The following is a 13,136-nucleotide window of genomic DNA, read 5'->3' as shown; positions in this document are numbered from 1 at the left end:
GGGAGGGATTCCCGGGAAACTCTTGGAGAAATTCTCGGAGACTCCTGGAAAAATTTACCAGAATACTCAGGAAGCAATTCCCAAAGCGTTATGAAGGGGTGGGCTGGTGTCAAAAAATGTCATGCTTATTCAAACTATGAATCTGACTAAAAAGTTTTCTTTGGCTTTTGCAGTAAATTTTAATAAGTACCTAATTGGGTTCATTCACTTCCCATGATTTTCGGAAAAATAATTCTGATTGCGATTAACGTAGAAAGCCTAAATTTATTCCTGATACTGCTAACACTAACAAGTACCTACAACAATACATGAGACTCCCAAGCTACTTCTTCTTACCTTTGCCGGACCCGCTGGCCTTACCCTTCGAACCGCCAGCTTTCGCTCCCTCCTTGGACGCTCCCTCGCCGCCAGCTCCCTTCGCCGCTGGCTTCTTCTTCACCTTGATAAACGCATTGTTCTCCAGATCATCGTCCTCTTTCTCCTCATCCGAATCGGCCGCCGCATTTTCTTCGCCTTCTTCCCCGTAGAGTTCGCTTGTTTCATCAGCGGCGGCTTCAGCTCGCTTCTTCTTCACCGTATTGACCGCCGAGTACGAATACGGTGCGATTTCTTTGTTGTAGGCCCTGGTCAAGGCAGCCTTGACCTTGCCGTCCACCGAATCCATTGGATTCTTCTGTTTGGGCCACGTGGTCAGCTCGGTTAGAGATTCCAAGTCTTCCCTCAGCAAACGGTATTCTTTAATGACATTGAGTGCTTCGGGAACTCCTTCGGAACCCTGCTGCTTCAGAGGGCGCACAATCGCATTCACCAGGAACGGAGCGTAGTCTAACCGAACCGAAAGTCGCGATCCGGAAGTGCTAATCCTAGTGTGATCGTGGATTTCCTGGGCCAAGCGTTTTCGCTTGGAAGCCTTGGAGTTCTTGCCCAACCAACCGGGGAAGTTTATCTGGCCGGTGAAGTTGCCCTCCATGTACTCCCCGGGAAGTACCGAGCTGTACATGGCTTGCAGTGGAAGAAGCGACCACGCCATGCTGGACCGGATTCGGCGATCTACCATGTCGCCTCGGCTTAAGCTGTCCGCAGCCAAAGCCACCTGATCCATCAGTTGGGCCTTCGGAACACGAGGTGTCACCTTCAAATAATTCTCCTGAACGAACAACGGTGCCAAGCTGTAATCGTGGAAGAACAAATCCGATTTGTCATGGATGGACATGTTCTTGTGCTCGTCGGCAGAGAACACCTTCCGGACCACATCCCACGGGCCCATCTTGACGTCCTTGCGAGCGGTTTCCGCTTCTTTCTTAGCTTGGTCAACGCTGAGATTTCCCGAACCCGGAATACTTTTTCCAGCGCTGTGCAGTGCCAGATGGTTAAGGGTTTGGCGGACATCACCACCGGTACCGGAAATGATTTCCTCGAGGGCTCCGGGGGCGAGTTTTAGACCTTCCTTGAAGCAAACGGACATCATGGCGCCCTGAAAAAAAAGATGAAATTTGTTCAGAATTATTTTTGTCCACAGCCAAAGATTATAGCATGGTCCATGCTACGAAGCATTAATTCTATAAAAGCCGACCTAATTCTATGGGAACAAATGGGTCATATTAGCCCACCTTCTATGATAAGCTGTATAAAATCAAGGACAGATGACTACACGCAAAAAAAATATTCCCGTTAGATGTACGTGATTCATCACTTGAATTGAAATTTGCTTTCCTTATTCCTAGTTTATCGGATTCCGATAAAAGCCTCTAATTCATTGGTAATCTCTATGTGATATTCCCATTCGAGCTACATTTTATCATATTTATGCTACGTGATTGGTCACGTAGCACTCCAGCTTTAAGTGACTTTCCTGTGTGAAAACTACCAAAATCAACATGGCGCCGGACATCCTCGCAGACCTCTGGACATTATTCGCATTTTTCGGAGATTTTCAAACGTAAGTAATCGAAATAAATAGTAAATGTACTTTTCAAACAATTACATCAATTATTCCAGAGTGTGATATTGGACTTAATAATCTGTTGACGCTGTCCCTGCAGGATTTGGAAGTACTTGGAGCGAACGGGTACGGATTGATCATACGAGATACTTTTTGCGCGTATCAGCTCACGGAGAAAACGAAACGTAAGTAATTATTCATTAATTCTATTTCTAGACAACCCAGAATGCACAACTGATGCTCAACGGAAGTGCGCTTCAAGTCTTATTGGAAGCGGTGGCGTCCGGTTTGTAACATGCAGAAAAAGCGAGAAGAATTTGTGATTAGAATAAGTGTTTATTTATTTTGTTTTCTTTTTATTTATAAATTGCTGAATAAACTGAATGCGTTTATTTATCAAGTGTATTAATCCGGGTGAAATGAATAACAAAATATTCCATGATGATAAATAATATCAGTAAAATCCAGTGGTAATTATTGGAGGTTCATGTTATGATAATCTGGCAGCTGTTTAAGATAAACTGGAAAATCACGTATTTGTTATCTGACAACTTTTTACAATGAACTAGGATCTGGCTGGCTTTGCATTACCGGACCCCCAAGTTGATTTTACGTGAAAAATACAGTGGAAAAAAATCTATGTATGCTTTCATGTAAACCTAAGGTGAATATTATTTTGGGTGTACGGTTGTATTGCAATGTGAGTAAAGTTGTGCCACTAGATCATGGGTTCTCGCGACTCGCTGGGTGAAGGTCGGCGACGCCCCTGGGGGGTCGCGACCCACAGTTTGGGAAACCATGCACTAGATGAAAACAATTCGGAAAAATACACCGTAACAACCCAGGGATCCAGAACATTTAGGAATTTTCAGTTTTAACCTTCCGTAACTCGCGCGGTTGACTACCTGCGTCAGCACCACGCTAATGTTGAGTACAAAAAGCGAGATTTTTTCAACGTGTTGTACAAAATACAACAGCGCGATCGCTCGTGGGTTAAGAACTCCTTTCAAACCTGATGAAAACAGATAATTTTACCCTGATAATTTTAACCATTGTCTACAGCACCTATTTATACACAATAGACCAGCCCACATTTGCATGGCGAGCATAAAAAGTAGTAAAAATTCACGGGGCACCCCCTGGAATCGTGCCTTTAGATGAATAGAGCAACCGGTGAATGATTCAGTTTGTATGGGGTCCAATCTATCGTTCAGTACGTTGTTTTGTAGTGCACGATGTGGCTCAAAATGAAGAAATAACAGTTTATACTGTCAGGAACAAATTTTGTAATACAGTGATAGACATTCGTTTAGCCGAGGCATATTTTTTCTATAGGGGGATTCACTTAACAGCGTAAACTGATTAAACGACGCGATCACCGAGGCAATCTTTGATTATTTCATTCGCAAAATCATGAAACATTTCAAATAAGCAGAAAATCATGGCTTACACAGCTAAATATTCCTCATCGCACTAAGGGGATTCGGGTGGCCAAAAATCGAAAATCGACTTTATTCAATTTGAGATTTAGGTTCGGTAGTTGAAAGTAGACCACTTGGACCAGTAAACCCCAGAATATTAGCTTGCTAATCCCTAAACTTATCGAGATATTGGCAGCTGAATGAGACCATTGGCATTTTTTGATAAAATGAAAAAAATGTTCAACTTCGTATATCTTCGACTTAAATGAAAAAAAAAGAACTTTTAAAGCAGATTCTTGAAGGTTGTTTATAAACCTGTCGAATAATATATCACACGTTGAAAGGTTGATTGTAAAAGTATTAAATGATGCTACATTAAATAAAATCAACTTTTCCCCATACAAACCGTTCCATACAAAAAAAGTTTGGCTTCGGGACTACTTCTATGTCTTTCAGGCTTATTCTGCGCGGCGTGTGAGGTGAGACGAACGGTCTCGTCTCACGTGACGTGAGACGACTAATGCAAATCAAATGGGATCGAGTCGACTTTTGTCACCTCATTCGACTCGTCTCACCTCACACGCCGCGCAGAATAAGCCTGTTTGTTTAGGTTCACTGGGAGACATTGAAATCAAATTTGGCTGCTACTAGCTGCTATTCTACAATTCCAATCAAATTGTCGGCGATGATTGAGATATTGCTATACAATGATGCAAATTATCACCTCACTAGTGCTCATCACAACTCATCAACTGTATATTTATCGCGTGCGATTGAACTGTGCACTGATCAGCGATGACCAGCAGCAAAGAGGTGGCAAAACGAACATGATGTAAATCACAAACGATTTTGCACACATCTGACTGGGCCGTCACACGCTCGCCCGAACAGCCGAACCATACCGAATAGGTTGGTTTGCGAAGCTACGGCACGAACGCTCGACACGCACACAGAAGCAACATTCGCATGTACCGATACCATACTAATAAAGCTTCCAGCCAACGATGCTTCGCGATAAACTGTCGAAAAGCATCGAAAGCGATGAAAAGAGATGTTTGGCTAGAACGCAACGTCTCAACGGCGAAAAGGAAGAGTCAACTATGCTGATTAGTGTTGAATCCGTTCAGGTGCTACTCGTATGGGAGGTTGATTGAATAAAGCGAGGATGGGTGAAAACGTATTCGTTGTCGAAAGCAAATCGCATCATTTCGCGAATGTTTTCATCAAATAGCAAGCTTGTTGCTATATAAAATCTCCAAATTGGCCATTACAAACCTCTGAGGAAACATTTGGTTATCATGACTACTTTTCTCGGTAGATCAATCATAGTGCAGTCTAAATCTGGTCTTGGATCTCTTAGCGAAGCACGTTTTAACGAATTGGAATGCATTTTGTAAATAGTAACAATCCTTAAACGCCTTAAAGTATGCAATACCGTGATAATTTCATGCTGTCGTGTTAAAACAACCTGTTCAACATGTTTTTCATATTTTTCAGGCATAAACCCTACGAATAGGAGCAAGACATTATGGAATTGACGCGAAAATATTTTTGCCCATCTGTTTGTATGGAGCCGCTCCATAGTGCATCGGTCGGTTGGCTGGTTGTCGTAATCCTCAAATGACTCTTTCCGAGCGTCGTCCTGGGAATCCGGGTGTCTTTTCACTTTCAAGCGATCGGAGTCCATCTTTCGCTTCCTCGATTTTCACACACGCGACTGTACTCTTGAAACTTATCCGAGGAATGCCCGTTTACCGCCAATCAGCCAGCTCAATCCCCGAGCTCACAAAGCTTTCATGCTTTCGTCAAAATCTCAGTCAAAAACTGACGCAAAGCTTTTCAATTTTCCTAGTCTTCAGTACAGGGTTGTACTTACGCGAGAAGCTTTAACGACTTTCGTCAAGTAGACACCGCTTAGAGCATCGCTAAGCTTTTGAATCTAAAACTAACAGCAATGCTGGGTTGAACTGATGGAAAGTAAACGCAAACTTAATGAGATTTTACTATACCTACATCAGAATAAAACACAATTATCTTCGTAGTTCAATCATAAACATTGAATGAATTTCTGATACCTGATTTGTATTTATTCCGCTGCCTGTAACATTGGTGAAGCATATTGACTGGAAATCATTATTTTTCACTTACTGCGGTGAGCCTAAAGATGCGTAAATTATTCAGTGGATATATTTTTTGCTCAAAATCTGTAAAAACAATCAATTTGTTCATAACAGAATGATGGACGCGACTATTATAATCGGTTTAATTCGAATTTATGTCATTTGCACTGTAATAACGAGATAAAAATCAAGTATATTCATTGTCGTATACACTGGCGAAGAGAGAGATTCAGAGAGCCGCACGGCGTTGAATCGTCGTGATTTTGTTGAAAAAAAATTTCTAGCATAAACATCTGTTATCTGTGATGTTAGCCAATGAAGGCATACCTATTGCTACCGCTTTGGATTGAAAAGCGCCGGTCAAAGAAGAGCATATTTTGATTCGTCTGAGGTAAAACGCTTCAATTTTCAAGCGCTCTACGCTCCACGCTCAAACTTAAATCAATTGCGGTTTCAGCCATCGAAATGGTGGTGACTATCTGCATTCTGCACCCTTGTTTGGTTTCGGTTCAAGTTGCCTATGTTGCATGCAGCACAAGTTTGTTGTTCGAAACTCGCGCGCAAAATTATAGGCGCCTATAGGCCTATATATATATATGTTATCCTTAATTTCAATTGCTGTGTTGGAGAAAGTTTGGCTCCTGAACACATTTGTGCTATCAAAAATGCATTACATCGCTCAGATAATTCCACCGAGAAACAAACACATCGCTCAAATAAAATGCATAACCGGGATTTTTTTGTGGAGCGGGGATATCTTCAGAGTCTCCAGGGATCAGATGTATCTTGACTGCGACAAGGGAGGATTAAAGCTGATTGATCCGGAAACGAAATGTAAAGCCTAATTTATTCGGAATCTACTATATGACAAAAATGGCGGTAATAATGAACACGAAAGATACTTGCTTGCTTTTCCTAAACCAGGCCTGCTTACAAAAAATGGAGGTGATTGGTTACGAGAGGCGGATTCGGTGAAAGGAAGCACGAATCTCACAAGTACGCGACAACTCTATTACATTTTTTTTGAGCGAGAAACACATACCAACTGGCGACGAGGATCGTTTTCCTCAAATTGAATAGCGCACTATCTGGAGGAACCTAAGCTTAAACTTCTTACCATCGTTCGACAAGGACCTGCTCTATCGTTTTGTTAATGACATAATTCCAAACAAGGAAAAACTAGTAGCATACCGAATTGGCAACCTTGTCAATGACCATTGTGAAATCTGTTCTTGTACGGATAACAACGAGCATAGATTACGCAGTTGTTCCAAAACGGCAGACATAATTAATTGGACCAAACCAGTTATGAGAGATCGATTGAAAATTGTATTTGACCAGTTAGACGATTTACTCCAATGTAATATAGATGTTTCAGATGAACAGCAATGTGCTGGTTTATGGCTTGCATGCCATGCAATCGCGTGGTGTTTGAGTAACACGACATCCAAAAGCTTGTTTTGTTTCAAAAAGTCAATACGAGAAATTCGGTGGAACAACCGGCATATGTTTAACAAAAACTTTGGAAATCTTTTGAATGTACCTATGTTAGAATAAGAACAAATAACAGCAATGTACAAATGATATGTAATAGATTTTATATGAACATGAAATAAACCAATTACAAAAAAAATTGCTCATGCACGTGAACGGGTATCGATGCAATGAAGAATAACATGTGCTTCCTGCAACAACCGAGAGAAAACGAGGATAGAAATCCCCATTCTCCTTTTGTTGGTTGAAACCTGTTGAAACCGTACATGCTCCCATTTACCCGCGTGTAAAGTGTACGTATATCGCCTCCACTTTAGCATCCTATGGAATATCCTATACTATCGTGTGTTCGCTGGGCTGCTGCCGAAGCCACGACGTCAAGACCATCATAGGAGATGTAAACGCTCAGGTAGACCAGGTAGAGGAATTTAGACCGACGATTGGAAAGCTCAGCGCCCACCAGCTGACAAACGAAAAATACCTAGGACGACTCATTTATTTCGCGGCTTCCAAAAACATGATCATACGTAGCACCTTTTTCCAACACAGCCTCCTTTATCGTTGCACTTGAAGATCACCACAGCACATGGAATCGCAAATCGTCCACGTTCTGATCGACAAATGACACTTCTCCGATATTATCGACGTCAGGACCTCTAGTGGCTAAAACCAACTCCGAACACTACCTGGTGATGATCAAACTACACTCAAAACATTCCGTCATCAATAATGTTGGGTACCGGAGACTACCACGGTATAACCTAGAGCGACTGCAGCAACCGGATGTCGTCCCAGCATACGCACAGAATCCCGAGGCAACGTTGCTTGCGAGGGCGAGCTTAATGTCCTCTAGAGGACTGATGAAGTACAGTAAATGCAGCCATCAACGACGCAGCCGAAAGCACCATTGGGTACGTCGTGGAAAGAAATCGACGGAACGAATTATTCGACGAGGAGTGTAGAGCGATTTTAGAGGAGCAGAACGCGGCACGCACGTTAATTCTGCAGCAAGGAACCCGGCATAAACAGCAGACCCCCTATTTCGGTAGATAAAGCGCCGTCTGGAAGAATCGGAGTGCAAAGAAATCAAATTGGTGTGCCGTTTCCAAGAAATACGGAAGTTCTTCCAGAAGATCAACGCATCCCGCAACGATTACGGCTTCGGTTCCGCGAGCCGAAATTTGCAGGGATAAGGACAGCGGCCTCTTGACGGATGTACGTGAGGTGATCGAAAGGTGGAAGCAACATTTTGTTGAGCACTTGAATGATATGGAGAACGTAGGCACGGGAAACCACGGCAACGCAGGAAACGACTACGTCAGTGCAATTGAGGACGGCAATGATCCAACTACCACGCTGAGGAAAGTTAAGGATGCCATTCAGCAGCTGAATCCAGATGGGAAAAGTTGCCCACCTGTCTAAACCGATTTGTAGTCAGGATCTGGGAAACTGAACAGCTACCGGAGGAGTGTCCGGAAGGGGTAATTTACTCCATTCATAAGGAGGCAATTATTTGGAATGTGAGAATGAAGTGAGCAGTCACCATTTTGAATGCCGTTTACGAAGTCCTACCCTAGTCATAAGAAACGAATGAGTTCGTGAAAAGTTATAAAACCGGCCTCATCGACGACCGGTCGACAACGTTGTCGACCGTAGGGCAAATCCTTCAAAAACGCCGTGAATACCAAGTCCCAACACATCACTTGTTCATCGAATTCAAGACGACATACGACAGTATCGACCGTAGGGGAGACTGAGGAGACTTGATCCCTGGGGAGACTTGTTCCCCCCATATTTTCTCGGAATTAAAAACATTTTTCTTCTAGCATAATTTTTCCAAAACTACTCCTGGACAAACGACTATGTTTTGGCTACAAGTGATTTCGATCGTACATTGTATTATTTTTTAGCGGCTGATGGTTTGTTTTCAGTCCTTCAGAAATCTTTTAGGCGATTCCGAAAAATCACAATAACTTTGTGAAAATTGAACCAAATCGTGTCAAAATTTCACAGCACATAGTTTAAATAAAATACTTTCAAACTTATTTATCGAAATAAGGCTGTTGTTAACATATTTTAAATAATTCAGCTTAGTATACACAACAGTGACATGGGGAGACTTGATCCCTCGAGGATTACACACACATTATACATGTGAAAAATAAAATTTTATTCGGAAGCCTCTATTTAGTTGGAATTCTAGTCTATTCAACGATAAAATGTGTCAGATAATTATAGCTTTAGTACAAACCAAGAAAAAGGGGATCAAGTCTCCCCATTTTGAAAATACGGCATATCCTTAAAAATTAAAGGAAAACTTACAATTTCAAACACTCCATATTCATCGAAAATACAAGAAAACTCGAAAAGAAAATGAATAGGAAGACTCTGAAATTATTTTCCCTTTAAATAAACCATGTGCTCAAAGGGGGATCAAGTGTCACCCATTTTTGAAAAATACATCATAAGACATGCCTCCATAAAAACACAGTTTTGAAAACTTTAACAATAATTTAAAGGCCTTCTGTTGTGTACTAACTTGCAATAGATGTTTCCCTGCCATTTTGTACGGAAATCGGAACTAGTTTTGTGTTTTTTCTTAAAGTTTCAGGTAAATTAAGAAAAAGGGATCAAGTCTCCCCAGTCTCCCCTACTCAGAAGCTATGGAAAATCATGGACGAGAAAGGCTTCCCCGGGAAGCACACAAGACTGATCAAAGCGACTATGGACGATTTAAAAAAACTGCGTAAGGGTTCTGGGCGATTTGTCCAGTTTGTTCGAAACTCGCCGAGGATTACAACAAGATGATGATGGATTCTCATGCCTCATGTGTTTATCTCTTTCTACTACAGAGGCGTAGTTAGTTTCATTGTCGGTGGCATTAGCTACAATTATAGATAGTAGAGTAAACACTATGTTTACTCTACTATCTATAGCTACAATAAGCATTATAGCTGCAATCTAATCTAATGTTTGCTGAGAGACTTCGGAGAAAATACACCTATTACAATTCACGAAGACAGCCACAGCTGCTCCCAAATTCCCAAATTCTAAACACAAAAAAAAAAGATAATCCTAGTTTGACTTGTCTGGTTCGAATCTAAACTTGCCTTCCAAGAGAATCGATCCGTAACCCTCAGCATGGTTTTGCTGAATACCCACGTGTTCATACTAGATTCAGTTATATGGACACTATTAGGTATCTCAATTAGGCATCTTACCTTAATCTGCTCCACACGCGGCTTATTGAACCGCAAATCGAAGCAATAGTTCACCAGCGACCGCATCTTCTGATGGTTCCGATCGTTACACATGCAAATAATCGGCACATGGCTGTCCTTGATCAGCGCAATCAGCTCCTGGATTCCGCCGCGATCCTCATTTCCTGCCATCCCATCCACCTCGTCCATGATGAGGACGTGCTTCTTGCTAACCTTCGCGTCCGCTCCACCAGCGCCACCGCTACTGTCGGTAAAGTACCCATAGAGGGACTTGTTGTTCAACAGTTCGGACACTTGCTCCTTGAGCAGTTTTTTGCTGCGCGTGTCGGATGCGTTGAACTCGACCGCGTCGAACCCGAGCTCCTTGCAGACCAGGGTGGCAGTGGTGGTTTTGCCTACACCAGGGGGTCCGGAAAGAAGGGCCGCCTTGAAGTAGGCACCGTTGTCGTTTTTGGCCCAGGGACTGGGACGGGGGTGTTTCTTCTTGCCGTCGTTGTTCGAGTGCCAATTGGATAGCCAGGTGAGGAGTCTTTGGACGTTGCTGGCTGGGCCAGTTTGACCGATAATTTGCTTGATCGAGGTGGGCTTATACTTGTCAACCCAGGCCATGTTGTCCGTGCTGGCGATGTCCTTTTGATAGGAGGTTACTTCTCGTTTGATCGGAGCTTGTGGTTCGAGTTTTTTCGGGGATTTTTTCATCGGGGAAGTTTTCTCGGTTTTGCTTGAGGGTTTCTCGAGCTTTGGAATTTTCGGCAGTTTTGCAACTGGTGCGCTGAATTCGGAGTGCTTCTTTTCTGGAGTTCGCTTCTTTTCCGGTGTCGCCTTCTTTTTCTTGACATCCGGTTCCTTATCAGCATGTTTTCGCTTCTTTTCTTTGGAATCGCTGGAAGGTGATTTCGTCTCTTTGGATTTGACTTTCTCCTCTTTGGAACCATTAGAACTACCACCCTTCTTCGGAAGTCCCGATTTTTCTCGGATCAAATCCAGCAGGTCGTCTTCCGAAATCTGTGGAATACCCAGCTCTTCCGCCTTGGCCAGCTTCGAGGGCCCTGCATCCTCACCGACCACCATGTGGGTCAATTTCTTTGACACAGAACCAACAACCTTTCCGCCAAAGTCCTTAATCACTTGTGCACACTCGTCTCGCTCCATCGACTCCAACACCCCGGTTACCACGAACTGCAGCCCCGCCAGGCAATCCGGCTTACCCTTGGGAATCTCTTTGCTGCCCGGATTGGCCGGACCCTGCCGATTTTTGAACTTCTGATACAACGCCGCCGACATACGCTTTCTCTCGTACCGCTCCTCATCCGTTAGAATGGACTCATTCGCCGCCTTCTTGGAACCCTTCGGCGTTCCTTCCGCATCGCTCATGCTTTCCGTTTTAACCGGTTTCTCCTTCTTTTTCTCCGGCGTGGGTGTTTTCCTCTTCTTCTCATCCTTGGGATCATGTCCGTTAGTTTCCTTCTTCTTCTCCGGACTCTTAACCGAACTCTCTTCTTTTATCCTCGCAGGACTTTGCTTGACCTTCTTTTTCACCGGTTCCGGCGTTTCCGGAATCACCTCATCCAACCCAGCCAACGTTTTCTCAAACTCCTCATCCGAGTGAATCTCAATCTCCTCCTTAATAGCTTTCTTGGTCGGTTTCGGCAGCTCCTTCCGTTTGACCGGAGCCGAGCTGAAAATGTCCGCCGCATTGACCGGTATCAGTTTAGACAGATCCGGCTTTGACGACGACGACGAACTGCTCTTCTTCGCCGGACTCTTCTTTTTGCCACCGTCCTCGTCATCGTCCGAATCGATCACCCGGCGTTTTTTGTGATGCGATGATGAACCGCTGCCGGATCGCTCGGGCGTTGGAACCGGTTTCTTGTGGTGACGGTCTTCCGGTTCCTCATCGCTGTCGATGATGACCTTCCGCTTGCTGCTCGACGAACCGGACGACGACGATGACGACTGCTGCTTCGGTGGGTCGGGTTTTTTCGTCTTCGATCCCACGGAGAAGAACGAGCGGATGTCCTGAAATGATCGAAATGTTACTTTCACTCTGTTGCAAATTACAATAACATTGATGTTTATCCCGTCACCTTCGACATGATGGTGCTTGCAATTTGATAGGACTGCGACGTAGTTTCTCGCTTCAAGTGGGGTCTAATCTAATCTCGAGTCAACATGGAAATATTCAAAATTTCACTACCACTGGGATATAAACCACTCACTGTACAATGCTGGTAATTCTAATTAAATATTTAAACACTTTATTTCGCCCAAAATTATTAATATTCTAGAAAAATAATTTGAAACACGCACTGTCTGCAGCCAAAATAGAAACGATGCAAAAGTTTGGCGGAATTTTTGTTTGCCGGCATTTGACAGTTGACGACAGATGACGCAAACAAAAAACAACAAAAACATTTTTCTTGCATCTGCTTTATCGATTTTACGTGAGTACAAGTTGGAACACAAGATAGTACAGACAAGAACCAGCAAACAAGTTCCACAACTGTGAAGATACACCGATAATCTAAACTATACATTTTACAATTAAATTTACCCTAAATCAAACGCCTAAAATTATACAAGCTGCAGTAGCCCGTGCAAGCACAGAGAAAAAAATCTACTCACTGAGTTTGTCAGAAATCCAAATTTTTTTTTTCTTTGGAGTTTATCAACACTGAAATAATTCCAAGGGCCTATTTTATCAGACACTACATATATTGCGGTAAAATAGAAAAAATCCAACGGGCTTGCGGTGGTTTCGACCGCCGCAGTCGTTCCGTCAAAAGTGCTCCATTCACGCTAAAATGCACTCACTCTCTTGGTTGCCATAGAATTCACAATTAACCGTTATGTGTCCGACAAACTTTTTGCTTTTATTCTACACCGTGCTTTTGAATGGGCGCTGGGTACCCGGGTACCCTGTCGGCCACATAAGGAT

At 43.2% G+C, this 13,136-nt stretch overlaps 1 protein-coding gene across 1 annotated transcript; it reads right to left on the bottom strand.

Annotated features, from left to right (window-relative positions):
* Window positions 1-244: 244 nt before the first annotated feature.
* Window positions 245-12,548, bottom strand: LOC109431763 (replication factor C subunit 1). Its single transcript, XM_019708034.3, has 3 exons — window positions 12,286-12,548; window positions 10,199-12,217; window positions 245-1,474 (listed from the first exon to the last, which is right to left on the bottom strand). Exons 1-3 carry the CDS (start codon window positions 12,292-12,294, stop codon window positions 323-325), a joined length of 3,180 nt encoding a protein of 1,059 aa, XP_019563579.3. The 5' UTR covers window positions 12,295-12,548; the 3' UTR covers window positions 245-322.
* Between the last annotated feature and the right edge of the window lie 588 nt (window positions 12,549-13,136).

This window comes from Aedes albopictus, chromosome 3 (assembly GCF_035046485.1).
Source record: "Aedes albopictus strain Foshan chromosome 3, AalbF5, whole genome shotgun sequence".
NCBI classification, from domain to species: Eukaryota; Metazoa; Arthropoda; class Insecta; order Diptera; family Culicidae; genus Aedes; species Aedes albopictus.
Note: the sequence above shows the minus strand (reverse complement) of the source record. Positions and strands in the feature narration are given on the sequence as shown.

Bases quoted from the DNA above. Each gene is read 5' to 3' on its own strand.
- LOC109431763 (XM_019708034.3), bottom strand. The intron at 1,475-10,198 runs GTAAGATGCCTA...CTTTTTTTTCAG, and splicing joins CGCGTGTGGAGCAGATTAAG to GGCGCCATGATGTCCGTTTG.